The sequence below is a fragment of the Jaculus jaculus genome, chromosome 18 (assembly GCF_020740685.1).
Source record: "Jaculus jaculus isolate mJacJac1 chromosome 18, mJacJac1.mat.Y.cur, whole genome shotgun sequence".
NCBI classification, from domain to species: Eukaryota; Metazoa; Chordata; class Mammalia; order Rodentia; family Dipodidae; genus Jaculus; species Jaculus jaculus.
Window position 1 is genome coordinate 63,407,247 of NC_059119.1, and position 22,721 is coordinate 63,429,967.

Consider the following 22,721-nt stretch of genomic DNA (forward strand, 5'->3'; position numbering starts at 1 on the left):
CTCACCTTCATCAAAGTACAGACGCCAGGAAGGGAAGAAGGGATGGGAAGAGGGAAGGGAAGGGCAGGTAGAGGCAGCAGGGTCATATTATTGATCTAAACAAAGTTTTCTGAACAAAATTGTGCCATCAATCAAAATAGTCAAACTTTAAAAATCTCCCGTGGGAAGAAATGCTAAACTTCTGTACATTACTCTGCAAAGGAGTTACTAGATTTTTCTGTGTTCCAACCAAACTATGTATCAGGGGCACCTTGGGCTATTGTTTAACGGTTATGGGACCAAGATCTTCATCATCATACCCAACAGTTCTCAGTACACAGAGAAGTTGGAGACAAACATTGTGGAAAGCAGCCACATTTCTTTCTGCAGTATACAAACCAGGTTATTTTCAAGACAACCATTCACAGGCATCAGTTAAAACCTAGGGTTGTTAGGAGGTTTGTGTGTATTCCATCCCAAAACTACTGCACAGGCACTTCACCTAGGAAACCCATGAGGAGAACTGAAAGCTCTAGTTTCAAAACTATTCTTTGATTCTGCTAACCCAACACAAGTTATTGGCAGGGGAAAAAAAGGCAAACTGCTGATCAGTATGCCACAGAGATGACATTTCCATGTTTTGGAAGAAGGCTTGGGGCTGGAGAGATGGCTTAGTAGTTAAGGCATTTGCCTGCAAATCCAATGGACCCAGGTTCAATCCCCCAAGACCCACATAAGCCAGATGCACAAGGTGGCACATGTGTCTGCAGTGGCTGGATGCCCTGGCCTGCCCTTCTCTCTCCCTGCCTCTCTCTCAAATAAATAAATAAAAACAAATTTATTCAAAAAAAGGACGAAGGCTTGACCTCAACAGATTGTCCATGGAAATACAGAATAAATTTCATATGTCCTTCAGTCCCTTTCTGCTGAAAATTCTATGGATGAAACCGAATTAGTTTTGCTCTTACCCCATTCCCCCAAGTTCGCCTCCCCGCCCATCTCCGCTCATGTCTCCACAATCAAAGCCCCCTTCCCCTGCCCCGGTTGTCAGGGCCACTCCTGCTGTGCTTCTCTCCTGGTGCTACTGGTGTGGTCCTGTCAGAATGAACTCTGTGGCCATAGCTGCTGCTCTATTAGCTATATTGACTTGGAGCCTGGCTGTAGGGTCCGGTCTGAGGGGGCAACTAGTGGAGGCTGCTGTGTTGACCACAGCTACTGTGTTGTCCACAGCTGCTTGCTTGCCCATAGGTGTTCTGCTGAGTATAACTGCTCTGAGAGTGACTAGTCGCTGTGAAGAGAACAGCTGGTAGGAGGGTAGGACGGAGGCGCAGTGACCGGCTGTGTGGGGTAGCTCCCGGGACAGGACGGAGGCGCAGTGACCGGCTGTGTGGGGTAGCTCCCGGGACAGGACAGAGGCGCAGTGACCGGCTGTGTGGGGTAGCTCCCGGGACAGGACGGAGGTGCAGTGACCGGCTGTGTGGGGTAGCTCCCGGGACAGGACGGAGGCGCAGTGACCGGCTGTGTGGGGTAGCTCCCGGGACAGGACGGAGGCGCAGTGACCGGCTGTGTGGGGTAGCCCCCGGGATAGGACGGAGGCGCAGGACGGAGGCGCAGTGACTGGCTGTGTGGGGTGGCTCCCGGGACGGGACGGAGGTGCAGTGACCGGCTGTGTGGGGTGGCTCCCGGGATGGGATGGAGGCGCAGTGACCGGCTGTGTGGGGTAGCCCCCGGGACAGGACGGAGGCGCAGTGACCGGCTGTGTGGGGTAGCCCCCGGGATAGGACGGAGGCGCAGTGACCGGCTGTGTGGGGTAGCCCCCGGGACAGGACGGAGGCGTAGTGACCGGTTGTGTGGGGTAGCTCCCGGGATAGGACGGAGGCGCAGTGACCAGCTGTGTGGGGTAGCCCCCGGGACAGGATGGAGGCGCAGTGACCGGCTGTGTGGGGTAGCTCCCGGGATAGGACGGAGGCGCAGTGACCGGCTGTGTGGGGTAGCTCCCAGGCGCCTGGGAGAGCTGTGGTTGATCTGTCTATATCGTAGGCTGGGCTGATTAGTTCCCATCCTGTGGTCTTGCAGGTGCAGAGGCTGCTGGCTGCTGCCCAAAGGCAGGATCAGAAGGCCAGGTACCATATGCAGACTGAGCTGCATAGGAGGCCCAGATGGTGGCGACTGTAGCCCAGGTGGTGTCATCAGCACCAGTGCTGTACCCATGGACAAGCTGGCTGTTTCCCTGGGGCCGGGGGGTGGTGGGGCGTTGGAGTAGCATTACCAGTTGGAAGCTGCCCAGAAGAAGTTGCTGCCTGTAGGCAGCGTGGCCTGAGCCTGGGCATAGCTGCCATCAGTAGGCTGCCCATAGGTCCTATGGCTTTGTTGCCCATATGCCTACATGGTGTCAGCACTGTAGCCCTGCTGGGCTGCAGCTGGGCTGTGGGCACTGTGACCCGTGGATGCCGTTTTCTCTCCTTCCTCCTCATTCAATCTTGGATTTTTTTAATTCCTGTTTTAAAACAGTTTAAGTATGATAGCCACTTCTTGTTTCACTGAAACAGCTGTTTGCCAAGGAGACACTGGACATCTACCTAATTGATGACCTTTATGGACCTATCTAATATGTTTGAATTACTCAGTCATATCTTATGAGTAAATATCATCTTATGATATGCCTTCCTGGTATTGAACTAAAGTTTTCACAAGCTTAGTTTGATTGCTCTCAGTCATCTCTAGCTTCTCTTATATTTTACCAAACTACTTCACCTTTCCTTCATTTACTCCCTCCTCTCCTCATTTAGAATGGATTATGCATAAGCTTCTTTTGTTCGTTTCTGGACTTAAATTGTGACTTTGAATAACATTAAGAATCAGACATAAGGGCTGGAGAGATGGCTTAGTGGTTAAGCAGTTGCCTGTGAAGCCTAAGGACCCCGGTTCGAGGCTCGTTTCCCCAGGTCCCACGTTAGCCAGATGCACAAGGGGGCGCACGCGTCTGGAGTTCGTTTGCAGAGGCTGGAAGCCCTGGTGCGCCCATTCTCTCTCTCCCTCTATCTGTCTTTCTCTCTGTGTCTGTCCCTCTCAAATAAATAAATAAAAATTAAAAAAAAAAGAAAAAAAAAAGAATCAGACATAAGAGCTGGAGAGATGGCTTAGTGGTTAAGGTGCTTGCTTGCGAAGCCTAAGGACCCATGTTCTACTCTCCAGATCCCATGTTAGCCAGACACACAAATGTGAGGCAAACACAAGGTCACACATGCCCACTAGGTGGCACAAGTATCTGGAATTCAATTTCAGTAGCTGAAGCCCTGGCACACCAATTCTATCTCTCTGTCTCCTCTCCATCTCTCTCATCTCCATTTCTCAAAAAGGAAAAAAAAAGAATCAGACAGTAATTCATATTTGTGATGTTATCTATCTTATCCCCCTTGTGCAATATATGTCCATTGTACTGATAGGTTTTTTTATTTTAAATTTTTTCCTTTTTAATTTTATTTTTATTTATTTATTTATTTATTTGGGAGGCAGAGAAAGAGAAAAAAATTTTTAAAAATTGTGAATCCATGTGGGCCTGAACTTTTTTTAGTTGGGAGTTGTTTTTTTTAATAACTGTTTTGATCTCCTTCCTTGTTAGAGATCTGTTTAAATTGTTTATCTCAATTTAATTTTGGTAGGTCATATAAGTTAAGGAAATCACCCACTTGTTTCATATTTTCAAACTTAGTGGAGTTTATGTTCTTAAAGTATGTCCTCACGGTTTTCTGAATTTCATTGGCATATGTTGTAATGGTGCCTTTTCCATCTCTAATATTATTGATTTGTGTCTCCTTCTCTTTCCTTTGCTCAGATTTACTAAGGGCTGTATCAATCTTGTTTATCCTTTCAAAGAACCAACTCCTTTTTTCATTGAGTCTTTGTGTTTTGGTTTGGTTTGGTTTGGTTTGATTTGTTTCTATTTCATTAATTTCTGCCCTAATCTTTATTATTTCCTTTTATCTATGATTTTCGGTTTGCCTTGTTCTTCTTTTTCTAAGGCCTTAAGGTGAAGCATTAAATTGTTTACTTGCAATATTTCTAATTTCTTAATATAGGCACTTAAAGCTATAAACTTCTGTCTGAGGACTCCTTCATTGTGTCCTGAAAGTTTTGGTATGGTGTATTCTCAATGTCATTTGATTCTATGATTTTTTTTTATTTCCTTCTTGATTTCTTCATTGACCCATTCATCATTCAGTAGTATACTGTTTAGTTTCCATGATTTTGCATATGCCCTGTAGTTTTTCTTGCTGGTTGTCATTTAATTCCATGGTGATCAGATAGAGTACAAGGAACTATTTCAGTTTTCCTGTATTTGTTAAGATTTGCTTTGTGTCCTAATATATTGTCTATTTTAGAGAATGTTCCATTGCTTCTGAGAAAAATGTGTATTCTGCAGCATTTGGATGGAATGTTCTACAGATACCTATTAGATCCATTTGTTGTATGAACTCATTTAATCCAGATGCTTCTCTCTTTATTTGCTAGGATGACTTGTCAATTCGTGAGCATGGGATATTGAAGTCACCCACTACTAATGTATTTGGTGTTATCTGCGACCTTCAGTCTAATACTGTTTGTTGGATAAAATTGGGAAGCCCCCATGTTTGGTGCATATATGTTTAGAATTGTAATGTCCTCCAACTAATGTTGGTTTGAAGTCTATCCTGTCAGATATTAGGATAGCAACACCTTCTTGTTTTCTGGACCCATTTGCTTGAAATACCATTTTCCATTCTTTTACTCTAAAAAAAGTATCTTTCTTTTATGGAAGTGGTTTTCTTGCAGGCAACAAATAGAAGGATCCTGTCTTTTATCCTAGTCTGCAAGCCTCAGTAATTTGGTTGGGGCATTGAGGCCATGGATATTGAGTTATTATGGAAAGGTGTATGTTTATTTTTGCCATTCTTGTTTTTTAGTTCTTCCTGTTTTCCCTTTACTCTCTTGTATTAACTATTGTTTGAATATAGGTTTTTTTTTTTTCCTATTTCCTTATATGTGTGCTTTTCTTTCTGTTCAGTATGAAGGATCCCTTCAAGTATTTTCTACAAAGCCAGCTTAGTGGTCATATACTCCTTTAGCCTGGTTTTTTTTGTGGAATATCCTTATTTCTCCATCAATTTGGATGGATAGCTTTGCTGGAAAAGTAGTCTTGATTGACAGTTGTTAACTTTCAGAACTTGGAATACATCATTCCAAGCCCTTCTGGCTTTTCAAGTTTGTGTTGAGTAATCTGCTGTTATCCTGATGGGCTTGCCTTTGTATGTGACTTAATTTTTTTCCTCTAACTGCTTTCAATATATTTTCTTTGGTTTGTGTATTTAGTAGTTTATGTATAATATGGCGATGAGGGGTTCTTTCCTGATTTTTGTCTATTCAGTGTTCTAAAGGCTTCCTGTGTCTGTATTGCCATCTCTTTCCCTATTTCGGGGAGGTTTTCTTCTATGCTTTTGTTGAGAATACCTACTATGCCTTTGAAGTAAAATTCTTCTCCTTCTAATATACCCTAGATTATTATGGTTGGTCTCTTCACAGTGTCCTGAATGTCTCGAAACTCCCACTCATGCCTTCCTATTTGTCTTTCTCTTTGTTGGACTGTATTAGGTCTGCCACCATGTCTTCTAGTTTAGATAGTCTGTCCTCTCCTTGATCCATTCCTATGGGTGAGACTTATACAGAGTTTTCTATTTGACTTAAGTTTGTATTTCTAATATTTTCAATTTTTTTTTCATTATTTCTATTTCTTTACTCTTGTCTTACATTAGCCTCATTACTTCATTAAGCTGGTTTCCTCTGTTCTCTTGGGATTCCTTCAAGAGTTTGTTTTCTTCTTTGATTCCTTTGAACATGGAGATAATCTTTTTTAATTTTTTTTATTTTATTTTTTGTTTTGTTTTTGGTTTTTCAAGGTAGGGTCTCACTCTAGAGCCCAGGCTGACCTAGAATTCACTATGTATTCTCAGGGTGGTCTCAAACTCATGGCAATCCTCCTATCTCTTCCTCCTGAGTGCTGGGATTAAAGACATGTGCTACCACGCCCAGTGAGATAATCATTTTTTGAATTCTTTGTCAGGTATTCCATCTAAATCAGTCTCGCTGGAGGTCATTTCTGATGGATTTATAATTTTTGATAGGATTGAATTGTTGACTTTTTGTTTCTTGTATTATAATGTAGAGATTGTTGCACCTTGAGTTTGAATGATCCTTGTTTTTCTAATGCCTTCAGGTGGATTGTTATTTATGTGAAATGTCTGTTTTTTGTAATATAGCATTTAGAACTATAAATTTCCCTCTTAGGAATGCCTTCATAGTTCCCCATAGGTTCTGGTACATTGTGTTTTCATTCTCATTCAGGTCTAGGAGCATTTTTATTTCCTTCTTGATTTGTTCATTGACCCATTCATTGTTTCCTGTTGGGTTTTGTTGAAAGTGCCAACTGTATTCACTAAGAAAAGAACATCAGCCTGTTTAGTAAGTGGTGCGAGGACAGTAGATTTCCACATGCAAAAAGAATGAAATTGGAGTGAAGAGATGGCTTAGCAGTTAAGGCACTTGGCTGCAAACCCTAAGGATCCAGGTTCAATTCTGCAGGTCCCATGTAAGCCAGATGCACAAGGTGGTGCATGTGTCTGGAGTTGTTTGCAGCAGCTAAAGGCCCTGGAGTGTCCATTCTCTTTCTCTGTATCTGCCTCTTTTTCTCTCTCTCTCTCTCTCTCTCTCTCTCTCTCTCTCTCTCTCTCTCAAATAAATAAATGAATAAAATATTTTTTTAAAAAAAGAATGAGGGCTGGAGAGATGGCTTAGGAGTAAAGGCACTTGCCTGCAAAGCCAAAGGACCCAGGTTTGATTCCCTGGGACCCACATAAGAACAATGTGGTACATGCATCTGGAATGCGTTTGCAGTGCTGGAGGCCCTGGCACAACCATTCTCATTCTCTCTCTCTAGTAAATAAATAAAAATAAAATATTTTTTTAAAAAGAATGAAATTGGACCCCTCCATCCCATCATGTACAAAAATTAACTCAAAATAGATCCACCTAGTCTTTTTCACTCACTGTATTTTTTCAATATCAGAAAGGACAAAATAAAAATTACTTTACTCTTAAAGGGTAATACTGTTCAGGATGAGCACTCTTGTGCATAATCTGCCTTCTCCATAAATGGTTATTGAGCAACAGTGACAACCAGGACTGCGTCCCGTGCTAGTCACTGTAGACACGCTAGAGAGCCAACCAGCGTTGTTCCCGTCTTTGAGGGAGCCACGCCTGGAAGAAGAGAGCCATTTAAGAAGATAATTTCAGTACTGACTTTAGATGCCCATCTACTAAAAATTAGAACAATAAAGAGATTAGTGCAGCCCCTGTGCTAGGATTACACAAAAATCCGTGAAGCGCTGTGTACTTTAAAAAAGGAGTTTCATAGTGCATATTTAATTCAAGTGTGAATGTGATATAAGAGGAATATGAACTGTTCTTAGGATAGTCTTTCCGAATGACAGGAAAACTGCTGAGGACAAAAGATTAGGTGGGAAATAACTTGGTAAAGAGAGAAGGGGAAAGTATTTAGGGTTTTCAATTGCCTTTCTAAGATATAACTGGACTAAAAAGTGAATTTTGTGTTATCTTTAGTTTATGACCCTTTAGCTATAATGCTCAGTGGTTGTTATTTGTTTGTTTTACCACACAGTAGTGGTGATCATGCTAGGCAGGTACTACAGAAGGGCATCCCCAGTCCCAGTTTACTCTCTTTGTCTACGTATTTCATCTAGCTCCCATAATCTCCAATGTGTTCTCCATATAAAGAGCAATTAATAAATGGGCAGTCTATATATGAAAGTATGTGAAAGTGTACTAGAAGTTCAGTTTCCTTCTGGAGTAAAAACATTTTAAGGCAATTAGGAATTTATAAAGAAAAGTGGGTTGCCTGCTGGGCAAGAGGCCCTATAAGTGATTACTAGTGAGAGTGGATCAGAGAGGGGTAGGGAGAGTAGGGGAAGAAGAAGAGAAAAGAGAGGGGGGAGATAAGGAAGAAAGAATGTCTTTTTATTTTATTTTATTTTTAATTATTTATTTATTTATTTGAGAGCAACAGACACAGAGAGACAGACAGATAGAGGGAGAGAGAGAATGGGCGCACCAGGGCTTCCAGCCTCTACAAACGAACTCCAGACGCGTGCGCCCCCTTGTGCATCTGGCTAACGTGGGACCTGGGGAACTGAGCCTCAAACCGGGGTCCTTAGGCTTCACAGGCAAACGCTTAACCACTAAGCCATCTCTCCAGCCCAAGAATGTCTTTTTAAATTCCAACTAAATAATTACATGATTAGGAAGTTACCTTCAGAAAAAAATATAAACAATGCCGTATTCATAAGTTATACTGGAAGAACCTGCTTATACTTTAAAATAGAAGTTTTTCATGCGATTAGACCCTCATTTTACATGGAAATAAATGTGGCACAAATCGGGGAATTAATAGTGACTACGTTTATAATTCAAATGCTTTAATGCACATCGGTGCTAGCATTGACACTTGCTGCTGGATGGCGGCACAGAACCAGCCACAGTGAAACTGACGCGTGCTCGCAGTTCCTGAGTCTTTAGAACGTCCTCTATGGGCCGTTTAACTGCTAGCAACTTTAGTTCACGTGATTCATAATACTAGAGAAGTAAATTCTGTTTTAATTGTAAAGTGAAGTAACTTAAATTGCTTAAATGCTAACCTTTCGGAAAATATCTGAGAAATAAAGAGCCATATGATTTCAGTGGCCCACTGCCAAAAGATTATCATTTACATAAATACCTCTTTTAGCAAAGCCAATTAATGCTGGGAGCTCACAAGATCAGCAGGAAGGATTCAAGCTTAAGCTACTGTGCTTCCATTGACATTCAGTTTTCATGTGACTTGTCAGCTGTGTGTTTTTATGGAAATATTTCTGGCCTTCTTTTGTGCCAAACTCCTAAAATACATGAACTGCCTGGTTAACGGTTTCAGGTCTGATATTTTGACCATGTTTGCAAATGAAGCTATGTGATCATTTTTCAGGTTTCCCATTACTTTTTGTTGTTGTTGTTGTTGTTGTTTGTTTTTCGAGGTAGGGTCTCACTCTAGCCCAGGCTGACCTGGAATTCACTATGGAGTCTCAGGGTGGCCTTGAACTCACAGCGATCCTCCTTACCTCTGCCTCCCGAGTGCTGGGATTAAAGGCGTGCTCCACCACGCCTGGCTCCCATTACATTTTAAATATATTTCAAAGGACTGGAGAGATGGCTTTGCAGTTAAGGCACTTGCCTGCAAAGCCCAAGGACCCAGGTTCAATTTCCCAGAACCCACGTAAGCCTAATGCACAAAGTGGCGCGTGCATCTGGAGTTCATTTGCAATGGCTAGAGACCCTGATGTGCCCATTCGTATTCATTCACTCTTCCTCTCTCTCTCTCTCTCTCTTTGCCTCCCTCTTTCTGTCTCAAATAAATAAAATATTAAGTACATTTAATAATCAATTTGAGTGACATACTTTATTTAGAGTAATCCTATATCAGAGAGCTTTTCTGTTTTGTCCCTGTGTATATGAGCTTATAAAAGCACTTCCTGAAGTTCAGCAGTACAGAATTGCTGCCCTTCTTTTCCCAGCAACACCCTATTCTTTTCCTCGTTGCTAATTTTGTTCTCTAGATTTTCCTTTAGATGACTTTTGATATTTGGCTACCAGCCAAGTACTTAGTCTTGGCAGTGAAGTGCTGGTCCCAAGGAAACAATGTAACTATTGCTAATCTTAGTGTAGAATTTCCATTTCATTTTTGAAGAACATGAAACCCTACTGCTTTTCCTAAGGGTATTCAGTACAGCCCAGCAGCTCACATTCTTGTGTACTTGGAGAATGTTTGGAGAATAGCTGCAGTGATTTTTTTTTTCTTTAAAAAAATTTTTTTGAGGTAGGATCTCACTATAACCCAGACTGACTTGGAACTTACCCTGTAGTCCCAAAGCTAGCCTCAAACTCTCAAGGGTCCTCCTACCTCTGCCTCCCAAGTGCTGAGATTAAAGGCATGAACCACCATGCCTGGCTAGCTGTAGTGATTTTCGGAGAGCTATTTGAGAGGGTTTGCTCACAGGTCAACTGCTATGTTTAAGATGAACGAGTCACAAGTTTAATATTCATTGCAACCAGAAGAATGAACAAGTCCATCATTTGAGAAGCTTCTTCCTTGTTCTTTGCAACCCTTCTCTATTGGCCTCCTATCCTATGTCCTTCATCTTCATAGTATCTAATAAATATTTTCAGTGAACAAAAATTACTTAGGTTTACATTCAGAAAATTTTGCTCCAAGATTGTTTGAACTCAACCATGTAAGATAGTGTTCATAAGAGTGATGTATTGATGTAGTCACTGTTTGGTAAAGGTATATGTGTTTTGCAGTCTACTTTTCATGTTTGTGTTTATCCAGTAAGCATATGTTGTTACTTCAGTAGAAAATAAACCTTTTCAAGGCTTGAGAGATGCTCAGTGGTTAAAGCTACTTGCCTGAAAAGCCTGATGACCTGTGCTTGATTCCACAGTCTCCACATAAAGCCAAGCACAAAGTGGCACGTGCATCTGGCGTTTGTTTGCAGTGGCTAGAGGCCCTGGCATGCTCCTATTCTCTCTCTCTCTCTCTCTCTCTCCTTGTAAATAAGGTTTTGTTTTGTTTTTTTTTCTTGAGGTGGGGTCTCACTCTAGCCCAGGCTTATCTGGAATTCACTATGGAATCTCAGGGTAGCCTCGAACTCACAGCAATCCTCTTACCTCTGCCTCCCGAGTGCTGGGAGTAAAGGCGTGTGCCACCACGCCCAGCGTAAATAAGTTTTTAAAAAGGAAAATATGGGCTGGAGATGGTTCAATGGCTAAGGCATTTGACAGCAAAACCTAATGACCAGAGTTCAATTCTCCAGTACCCACATAAATACACAGTGGTGCGTGTATCTAGAGTTTGTTTACAGTGGCTGAAGGCCCTGGCATGCCCATTCTCTCTATTTATCTGTCTCTCCTTCTCTCTCTCTCTCTCTCTCCTTGCAAATAAATAAAAATATTTTTAGCATTTTTAAAATATTTTTTAAAAAGAAAATAAATCTTTTTAGAGAAGACAAACCCATACTAACATTTTTCTAGTTTGTGCAATTTATCAAAAAGTTCTTTATTTCTTACAAAGGAATGAACTGTGTATTTTATTTTAAAATCATGAGTTTTGGAACCAGTTTTTGCTAGCTATGTGACTTTTAAGCTGCCTGAGGCGCACTGTCTTCTGTGTAGTCACACCCGGTTCCTCCCTAGATCATGGGAAGTGACGTGACGTCTGACATGCCTAAGGCTCACTGTCTTCTCCCATGTCATCACACCTGGTTCCTCACTAGATCATGGGAAGCGATGTGACATATGACATGCCTGAGGCTCACTGTCTTCTCCCGTGTCGTCACGCCCGGTTCCTCCCTAGATCATGGGAAGCGATGTGACATATGACATCCTGATGGGCCTCACCGTCCAGCTCGCGTCAGCTTTGGCGAATGGCAGGGTATTTCGACCCCGTCATTTGTATACTACCAATTTTATAACTGTATCATTTTATAGTTATCTGATTTCCTGTCGTGGTGGTACACGCCTTTAATCCCATCACTTGGGAGGCAGAGGTAGGAGGATCGCCATGGGTTCTAGGCCACTCTTGAGACTCCATAGTGAATTCCAGGTCAGCCTGAGCTAGAGTGAAACCCTACCTGAAAAAAGAAAAAAGCTTTTTGAATAATCATAAGTTAATGTGATCCTTGTTCATATAAGCACTGTTTTATGTTGTGTAGAATTTGACCTTCAAATGGTAACTATAATGACCCTTTCTTTCTTATTTGAAGAATATCAAAGAATATTCCAACAACTAAAGATGTTGAGCCACTGCTTGAAATTGATGGAGATATAAGAAACTTTGAAGTGTTTTTGTCTTCAAGAACCCCAGTTCTTGTGGCTCGGGATGTAAAGACCTTTCTGCCATGTACCGTAAACCTAGATCCTAAGCTCCGGGAGATTATTGCAGGTTGGTGTTTGTGGTACACTTAATCATTCTTTGAATTCCTCTGGAAGTTCCCTCTTCGTTTTGTTACTTGTGTGCTTTGTTTGTGCTTTTGTTTTTTGAGGTGAGATCTCCTTATGTAGCCCTGGCTGACTTAGTGCTTGCTCTTTAGCCCAGGTTAAGCTCAAATTCATGGAAATCCTCTTCCCACAGCATTCAAAGTACTAGGATTATAGCTGTTTGCTGCCATGCCCAGCAAATTTCCTGTTTCTAGCTTAGCTATATTAATTTTCTCCTGCTCCATGGAACAAAAATGAATGAATAAATAAATAAATTGAACCAAGCACTCCACAGAGGAATTAATGAAATTGAGGACTAAGTGTGGACATCCTTTTGGAAACATTAAGAAGCTGTTATCTGTTACCCTCTACTGTAATCTCTTTGCTTCACCAAATTCTTTACAACTTTGAACTCATATTCTTAACAAATGGTCATGACTTTTGAATGGCAATCCATTATAATTTTCTTGTCACTAGTCTTCTGCTATTAGTAGAGGTCTCTATCTAGAGGAGGAAGAAAGTCTAAGTTAAATTTGTAAACTAGGACCTGATAGTGGCAATAAAGTTTGTTTTCTAGGGGTAGAGAGATGGCTTAGTAGTTAAGGTATTTGCCTGCAAAGCCAAAGGACTTTGGTTCGATTCCCCAGGACCCTCGTAAGCCAGATGCACAAGGGGGTGCACGGGTCTGAAGTTTGTTTGCAGTGGCTGGAGGCCCTAGTAAACCCATTCTGTATCTGCCTCTTTCTCTCTCCTTCTTTCTCTCTCCCCCCCCCCACATAAATAAATTTTAAAAAAAATTTTAAGTTTGTTTTCTATGGTGGCACTAAAATTTGAACCTAGGGCCTTGTACAGCCTAGGCAGGCAATTTTACCACTGAGTTAACATATACTCAGTGCACTTTTTACTTTATTTAGAGATAGAATTGGCTGGGTTGCACAGCCTGCCTTTGAACTCAGTCTGTACTCCAAGCTGACCTTGAACTTCTGATCCTCCCAAAGCTGGGTTGCAGCCCAGTGCCACCATGTCCTGTTCACCACAGGTCTGTCCCACCAGGCCCGGTCCACATGGATGTTTTAGTACAAACAAAGTTCTTTAGGTGTCACTGTGTATAGGGGCACACAGCCAAAGCTTTACTGGAGCATTTGTGTTTCATATGGTGTGGCTCAGCATCAAGTTTTCTTTCTTTTTAAAAAAGTGTTTTATTTATAGCAAGATGTGGTGGCACACGCCTTTAATCCCAGCACTCGGAAGGCAGAGGTAGAAGGATTGTTATGAGTCCAAGGCCACCCTGAGAATACAGAGTGAATTCCAGGTCAGCCTGGGCTAGTGTGAAACCCTGTCTTGGGGAAAAAAAAAAAAAAAAAAAAAAAAGATTTATTTATTCATTAGTGAGAGGGGAAAGAGAGAGAGAATTTATATAGGTATGCCAGGGCCTCTTGCCACTGTAAACAAACTCCACGCACATGTGCCACCCTGTGCATGTGTCTTTACGTGGGTACTGGAGAATCAAACCCAGGTCTTTTTTTTTTTTTTTTAACAATGCCCATTTTATTTTATTTTTTTAATTTTTATTAGCATTTTCCATGATTATAAAAAAAAATCCCATGTTAATTTCCTCCCTCCCCCCCACACTTTCTCCTTTGAAATTCCATTCTCTATCATATTACCTCCCCATCACAATCATTGTACTTACATATATACAATATCAACCTATTAAGTACCCTCCTCCCTTCCTTTCTCTTCCCTTTATGTCTCCTTTTTAACTTACTAGCCTCTGCTACTAAGTATTTTCATTCTCACGCAGAAGCCCAGTCATCTGTAGCTAGGATCCACATATGAGCGAGAACATGTGGCACTTGGCTTTCTGGGCCTGGGTTACCTCACTTAGTATAATCCTTTCCAGGTCCATCCATTTTTCTGCAAATTTCATAACTTCATTTTTTTTTTACCTCTGAGTAGAACTCCATTGTATAAATGTGCCACATCTTCATTATCCACTCATCAGTTGAGGGACATCTAGGCTGGTTCCATTTCCCAGCTATTATAAATTGAGCAGCAATAAACATGGTTGAGCACGTACTTCTAAGAAAATGAGATGATTCCTTTGGATATATGCCTAGGTGTGCTATAGCTTCAAACCCAGGTCTTTATGGTTCGCAGGCAAGTGCCTTAACCGCTGAGCAACCTCTCCAGCCCCTTCACTGAGTTTTCTAGGAATCACAAAGTGACTGCCTTCACCTAGTCCTGCAGCACTACATAATGTGAAATAAGGCAGGCTCCAAAAGATAAATACTGTATGGTCTTACCTACATAGGGAATCTGGAAAGCCTTTCTCTTGGAAGTGTAGAACAGTGCTTACTAGAGCCTTGAGGGGCAGGGAAGAGTGGGGGATGAAAAGAAGCTAGACAGTGGACACTAAGATGCAGTTACATAGGAATAAATTCTGACTTTCATTGCACAGTACTTAAGTACTGTAGTTAACAACAATGTAGCATATAGTTCAAAATACCTAGAAGAAAATGATGGATGTTTGAGGTAATGGATGTGTTAACTTCCCTGATTTGAACATTGCACAACATGTCCATCTATCAAAAAAACACATTGTGCCGTGCAGATTTGTACTGTTACTGTGAGGCAAGTAAAATCCCCAAGTACACCTGCATGCTTTGATGTGCCTATTCTGAGGCAGTTTGCAAGCCTGCAGTTCTAGTTAACACTGTATGTATTAAGACTAGACCGGGCTAGAGAGATTGCTTAGTGGTTAAGCACTTGCCTGTGAAGCCTAAGGACCCTGGTTCAATTCCCCAGGACCCACATTAGCCAAATACACAAGAGGACGCACGTGTCTGGAGTTTGTTTGCAGTGGCTGGATGCCCTGGCGCACCCATTCTCTCACTCTCCATTTGCCTCTTTCTGTCTCTGTCCGCCACTCTCAAATAAATAAATAAAAATTTTTAAAAAGACTAGACAAATTTGAGTTCATCATAAACATTGTTAGCATGTCAAAAATAAATATTTTAAAAAAATCAAAGATAAACTGGTATCTTTGGGAATTGAGGAGAAGAATCCAGGTGATGGTGACTTCTGAAACAGTGAAAACAAAGAAAAACCCTCATGCATACTAACTGGGCCTTTTTTTCACTAAAATGTCTGTGGAGTATTAAAAATTTCCCGTCAACTCACTTAATTTCAGTTGGAACCATTACTAAAGTGATGAAATCATGTTTCAGTTGAGTAACTGGTGATTAGACTAATTACTCGTGTCCTGTTTTCTTTTGCCTCCTGGGTTTGATGGGATCGTTCAGATGTTCGCGCTGCCCGGGAGCAGATCAACATAGGAGGCCTCGCTTACCCTGCGCTCCCTGTTCATGAAGCTCCTCGGGCACCTTCAGGGTACAGTCAGCCGGCATCCGTGTGCTCCTCCTCAGCTTCCTTCAGTGGGCCATTCACAGGGGGGGTGGCATCACCACAGCCCCATAGCAGCTACTACAGCGGCATGACGGGCCCTCAGCACCCCTTCTACAACAGGGTAAGGGCAGGGCGAGGGGGCATCATTGCTTTGAAGGATTTCTTCCCGAGAACGCTCAGAATTTTTCTGCTTGTAGATGCCATTACTGTTCTGAAACTATACTTAAGCTTTAAAATAGAAAAGTGTAAAGTTTGAACATAAAAGTATATGACTTCTTAAAAACTGAGTCATGAATTTTAGCATGTGCTAGAGCTCTAAATAATCTGAATATTAGAGATTTGAGCTTTTGTTTTCTTGATAAGAAAACATATTCTACAAGTTCAGAGATGGCTACCTTAGTATTTCTCTTTTTGTTTGTTTATAAACAATTATTCCTTTGGTATATAATTTTTGTTGGCATTTATAACAATGACAAACTTAAATTCCTACTAAGTTCATAATATTTGTAATATGATCTACATCTTTTAAATGTGAGGTCTAATGGGGGAATATTGCTTAGAGGACTCAGATGTTATTGCTAATTCATTTTTAGAATTTTATTTCAAGTTACTATCAGTTATGTATAGTTGCTTAGTTATATACTATATTCTAAATAAAAGATGAAAGCATAGTTAATTTTCCAGTGGTACTCAGACTGCATTGGATTTAGTTCACTAAAGGTATCTATTCTCACTATAACAACCATAAGCACTGATATTTCCTGTAGGAAAATGGATCATGAACCATAGTGCCATGCTTTCTGAAACTATGCCTAGAGATCAATTGCAATTTCTTATCTTTGTTTTCTTCCTATCTCTAAATTTAAAAAAAAAAAAAATAGGTGCTAGTATTCACAGAAGACAGCTGACTATCTAAATAAATTTCATATGATTCATCCAGGAAGAAAGAGGAGTTTAAAATAAATGTGGCAAGGGAGGGTAACTTTAGAATTTAAATTACATTTCAATTGTTTTAAATGTTGTCCATATTAGTAATTGGGTATGCTAATTCATGTTCATAGAGCATGTTATTCCAGGGAGATAAAGGTGGAACAATTGCATTTTATGGTATATTTTATTCCTTGTTAAATATAACTATGTATTTTATTTAAATGGCTCAAACAATACCAATTGATGTTTTGAGAACAGGAACTGTATTTGAGAAAAGGATTACCAGACCATTTAGGCCAAGGTCTTATGCTCATTTTCAAAGCAACAATCATGCTTTTAAAGTATTTTATTATTTTTAAAACATTTAAATTGTCTCTTATTTTCAGGTCCAGTAATTTTGATTCTGTAGTTATTTGAATATTTACTCATCTAGGTAAAGGTAGAATAATAATTTTAAGCTGGCAGGAGTAAAGAGGGTAAAGAAAGCTGCTACCTCAGTATAGGGAAGCTAAGTGAATTCTAATCTTACATTTAACCCATATAATCTGAAAAACGAAGCTGGTCACAATACACAAAAGAGTTGTAAGTCTCGTGGAAACAGCGGCTTCCCCACTTTATTTTTAAAAAATACAATTCCTAATTTAAATATTTTATTGTCTCATTTTAATTTGTGAAGCTTATTTTTCATCTCTGAAAAAAAAATACAATTGCTTTTTCAGAGAAATGAGCTTAATCTAGCATATTATGATGTAGGTAAATTCCAGGAACATAGAGCAAAGGCATTCCTGCAGCTCCCTAATGGGCATTTCCATATGAGCCAGCATGCTTATGGTATTTTCTTTTCCCAATCTGAGGGTTGAAGCTAGAAACTCATGCATGAGAGGCAAGCACTCTACCACTGAGTTATATCTCCAATTCAGGCTTTTTTTTAAGGTCTTGTTTAGGTGGGTTTTTTTTTTTTTTTTTGGTAAGACATAGATTTCAGTCTGCTGTTAAGAAAAATTACAAGTTATAATCACTTAGAACAAGCCTTTAAGCAAGTTAAATATAAGGGAAAATGTATCAAGTCATAAAGTACTAAACCTCACTTGATTTTTTTAAAAACCTTTATTAAATTAATTATATAAAATGTGAATTGTCTTAACTCTGGGTTTGATATGGAATATGAAGGAGGTTTTTGACTCATTTGTTTCAGCACTTGTTTTAAAAGTTTTGGACTTGTATTGGTTTCATCACACTTTGATTTCTGTAATTGTTCACGCCCTCTTTTTTGTTACGTGTTTTTCCATAGCCATTCTTTGCCCCATACCTTTACACGCCAAGGTATTACCCTGGCGGTTCCCAACATCTCATCTCACGTTCATCAATAAAAACGAGTTTGCCCAGAGATCAGAACAATGGCCTAGTAAGTATATAAAAGGGTAACTAAAATATTAATCTAATAAAAAAAACATAAATAGCATTAAAAACTGGGTCTTGTCCTTTCTGGGGTAAAAGAGTACAACTTATTTTATAAATAGTTTTAAGAAGCATAAGCTGTTACTAACACAAAATATTTATGTTTTCACTTCTGGTAAATATCTATGAAAAGGAAAATAACTAACAGCCTTGGTGATTAAATGTTGAGCTTCTTACAATCAGAGATCTCTGGTTTATCATACAGTGTTTGCTACAAAAACTTTAAAAACTAAGACCCTTACATCTGCTAATTTCTAATCTTTTTAAATGACATATATGTGTATGTGTGTATATATATCAGTATCATGGTAGAAAAAATATAAAATGTAGTTTAAGCTGGGCGTGGTGGCGCACGCCTTTAATCCCAGCACTCGGGAGGCAGAGGTAGGAGGATCACTGTGAGTTCAAGGCCACCCTGAGACTGCATAGTGAATTCCAGGTCAGCCTGAACTAGAACGAAACCCTACCTCCAAAAAAAAAAATGTAGTTTAAAAAAATAAAGCTTTTCAGTCTAATGGCCTGAACTAAACAGAATGAGAGGAAATTATTCAAGTAAACTATGGGATATAATTAATCCAAACCAAAATACATCTGTGTCTAATATGTTAGCGGTTCCTAATGATAAACTTTAACTATCAAGAACAAATTCACTGTTAATATTTTAATTCAGTTTCAGATTGTTGGGAAGATAAAATCAAACTCCCTAAGTGTTTTGGTGTTGTCTGCATTATATTTCAACATCATGTTCACCCATCTTTGCACGCTCGCCCCGCCTTGTTTTCCCACACTCTCCTGTTTTGTGTTGGTAGGAAGTTATCACGGAGGATGCTGCCGAGGGGCTCCCTTCTCCCACAGCCCCCTCGAGGGTAATGGCATAGTCCTGTGGTGTGGAACACGCTTGTCTCATGGCTTCTAGAGCGTGGTGCCCGTCTTAACACCATGGCAGCAGTTTACTAACTGCACTTGTGGTGTGATGGGCAGCTAGTGTAGAGCAGCTCGATACTAACAATCAGAACTCATGACTTAATCCCAAAGCTAACACTTAACTTTGCCAAGATTTCCTCCTGCTTTTCCCCTTTCTCATGACATGGGAGGAGTCTTTTACTTTCCAATAAGAAAGAGCTCTGTCCGGGAGCCATCGCAGATGTTCAGTTGGTATTTTTTTCCTTAGTGTTAGTCTGTGTTTTCACCATTGACTGCTTTTATGAAGCCTGTAGTTGATTCACATGTAGAACAGCTTCGATGATATTCCAGATTATATTAAGGCACAACAAGATGATTCAGACCTGCATTTCTACTAATGTATTTTTTTAGGGGTTTTTTTTTTTGTTTTTTTGTTTTTTTGAGAGAGAGAAAAAGAGGCATAGAGAGAGGGAGAGAGAGAATGGGTGCACCAGGGCCTCCAGCCACGCAACCAAACTCCAAATGCATGTGCCACCTTGTGCATCTGGCTCACATGGGTCCTGGGGAATCAAACCAAAGTCCTTTGGCTTTGCAGGCAAGTGCCTTAACCACTAAGCCATCTTTCCAGCCCTCTAGTAATGTATTCTTAATGTAGGTGTCTCTGGTTAGTGAAGCCTACATGTACATTTTCATATAGTAATAATTTTATTTGTTTATTTATTAAAGTGAGGACCAGGACCCAGGTTTGGTGGCACACGCCTTTAATCCCAGCATTCAGGAAGCAGAGGTAGGAAGGATCACTGTGAGTTCGAGGCAAGCCTGAAACTACAGAGTGAATTCCAAGTCAGCCTGGGCTAGAGTAAAAAATCAAAAAAAAAAAAAAAAATCAGGTTACCAGGGAGATGGCTCAGTTGGTAAAGTGCTTGCCTTGCAAGTACGAATGCTTGAATTCGATCCCGTCTTTTTAAGCGGGCATGTGGCACGGGCATGCGCACTGGGGAGGAGAGGCAGGCAGAGCTCTGGGGTTGGCTTTTCATCCAGTCTCTCCAGCCTGCTCAGCAAGCTCCAGGTCAGTGAAAGATGGTGCTTTTGGGGTTTGTTGTTTGTAAGTGGGCAGTGCCTGAGGAAGGGTTCTCTGACCTGTGCATGCACACACACACGTGTGCCCACATACTTGTCCTCCTGCCGTCATGGACACGCACACAAACAGATGTAAAATGAAATGTCCAGATGATCACAGCCAGTTGAACATGTGAAGACAGCTATTTAAACAGCTCAGCACCTTGGTAGGTTCACTTTAAAAACAAACAAAACTAGCAAACTGCACAGGGCAACACTGCTATAATGATTAAAGTTTTCTACTTGGGCTAGAGATAAAGCTTCCTTTGAATGATTGAAGCCCCTGTGTGCTGTCCCAAGCACCACATAAACCACAGCATGGTGACAGACACGTGGAACCCAGTACAAGGGAGGCGGGGTGGGAGGATCAAGAGTTCAAAGCCAGCTTAAAAATAAGAACTAGGCCGGGTGTGGTGATGCACACGTTCAGTCCCAACACTCGGAAGGCAGTGAGTTCTGTGAGTTCAAGGCTACCCTGAGACTTCATAGTGAATCCCAGGTTAGCCTGGGCTAGAGCGAGACCTTACCACGAAAAACAAAAAACAACCACCACCAAAAAAAAAAAAAAAAAAAAGCCTATGCTGTAGGATGGCATAACACTTAAGAGTTACAGGATGAAATGTTACATCTAAAGTTTATTTATAATTTTTCACTTATAACATGCATTTGGGGCTGGAGAGATTGCCTGGTGGTTCTGATGCTTCCTGCCCAAGCATGAGGGCCTGAGGGGGCCTAAGACGATCAGAGTTCAAACCTCCAGATCCCACGTAAACACCTGGGCGTGGCCATGCACACTAGTGTACCCAGTCCTCCAGGTCAGCACTGGCCGAGGCATCACTAGAGTCCCACAAGCTCCAGAATCAGTAAAGAGACTATGGCTCAAAACAAAGCCCCAGCGGAAGTAACCCATGTGCTGCTGGAGCCACATGGGAGCGCCCCTCGCCACAGGCCCTGGCGTGGGACACCGCACGTGCACGTGTGCACACACACACCATGTATGTGTGTACATAACGGGAATTTGCTTGCTTTAATTTCCTTTGAGTTAATGATAGTAAGAGAGGAAAGGGGAATCATTTTTTTTCATTGAGGAGCTGATTCTTAAGTCATTAACATTTCAGCTTAACTGTTTGAATAACTTCCATTATCTGCAAATGGGAGACAATTATATTTGGATGCTTAGGGAATCTTTTAATCCATGGATCATCACCATTGTAGGCAAGGGTGACTTCTGGTTGAATCAGGAATTCTTTAATAACAGAGATTTGCTCCTGAAATGCAATTGTGTGAGAGAAAATATCTCAGCAAATTTTTAATGAAAATCAGTACTGTGAAGAACTTGATTGCCTTAATGGCGCAGAAATGCTGAGACAGTAGCTAGCTATTCCCATGGTCAGGGATCAAGAAAGGAAGAGCATTAGAAATTTTTGAAATGAGTTTTTTTTTTTTTAATTGTTTCTGTTTATGTGAGAGAGATGGGAGAGGACGTGAGCATGCTAGGGTTCTTGCCCTGCAAAGGAATTGCAGGCACGTGCCTCACTCTGTGCATCTGGCTTGACGTGGGCACTGGAGAATCAAGCCTGGACCCTCAGGCTTTGCAAGCAAGTGCCTTTAACTGCTGAGCCATCACCCCAGGCCTGAAATGAGTCTTTTGGAGAAGGGAAAACAATTCCTGAGACATGTTTAGAAGCCAGATAACAAAGCATGAAGGTAGTCTACCTAGATTAGTGGCGCTGTCTAGGAAAATAACCATGCTGTTTGTTCATTCATACTAAAAGATAGTTTTAGAATTGGTCTAGTGAATATTAGCTGCTTACCAAGCTTTCCTTGCTTGTAAGAAATTAACAATGGCAGTGGCTCATACATTGTGACTTATAGAAGCAGACTAGTAACTAACCACGGAGTTCAGAGCCACGTCAAGGCAGTGGTGCAGGTGACAAAGCTGTCCCTGATGCAGCGTCAGCCTTTGCCAGGCCACTGGCCACGCTGCACAGTCTCAGCCCCTCGCACTCTCACTGCCAGGGCTGTAGCTCTGCCTGGAGCCGCAGGACTAGTGATCAAGTTCTGCTCTGCTCCACCGGCAGTCCCCTGCATATGCGCCTCATGAGAAGGGCCACTTGCAGATAGAGAAGTCAAGAGCTACGCAGACCTTTCTGAACAAACTGCCTTATCAAGCTAGATACAGTCTAATGCAGGGAAAGCTAGACAAAGTTAACTCACTGGTTTTTTCAAAATCTAGGTGAGCCCATCTTTTTTTACCACAGGAATTTCTGACAGATCCTTGTAAAACACGTTTTCTTACATTAACATTACACAGACTATAGCTTGGGAAGTCTACCCAGCAATTAATCAAATATATAGTAGGTATATCCAACTATTTCACAAAGCTGAGGAGTTAAAATAGGAAGCCTCTGTGCTAGCTTTTTTCATGTTTTATGCCTGAAAAATAAATGTCAAATCTGGTGGAAATTAAAATATGTAGAGCATTTTTTATGATTGGACCCACAGTCTACATTCCAGTCCCTGAAAGCAGGGAGCAAGCCCTGGACGTCACCTTCCGCTGCCCTGAGGCCGTCCCAGGCACAGCCAAGTGTTCTGGGATCAAACCCTGCTCCTGTGGGACAAGTGGGCTATGTGAGGCTTGCCCAAGGGACAGACAGGAAGTGGCAGGTGGAGAGCCAGAATGCACCTCCTCCCCTCAGACAGGCTCTTCCCTCGCTGGTGCTCTCCTCATCTGAGACAGCAGACCCACTTCTTTGGCCTGATTTAAGGATTGCTAAGTAACATTATTACTAAATACATTATTATTTACT

The 22,721-nt window shown here is 41.2% G+C and overlaps 1 protein-coding gene across 6 annotated transcripts in view; it reads left to right on the forward strand.

Moving 5' to 3' along the window:
* Window positions 1-22,721, forward strand: part of Kidins220 (kinase D interacting substrate 220) — a 101,866-nt gene that overhangs the window by 55,216 nt on the left and 23,929 nt on the right. For 4 of the 6 annotated variants that reach the window (XM_045137618.1, XM_045137614.1, XM_045137615.1 and 1 more), the window contains exons 23-25: window positions 11,880-12,058; window positions 15,399-15,622; window positions 17,723-17,836. In XM_045137618.1, the coding sequence (XP_044993553.1) occupies window positions 11,880-12,058; window positions 15,399-15,622; window positions 17,723-17,836 (517 nt within the window). The remainder of the gene's footprint in view (window positions 1-11,879; window positions 12,059-15,398; window positions 15,623-17,722; window positions 17,837-22,721) is intronic. The other 2 variants (XM_045137616.1, XM_045137617.1) reach the window with 1 other exon arrangement.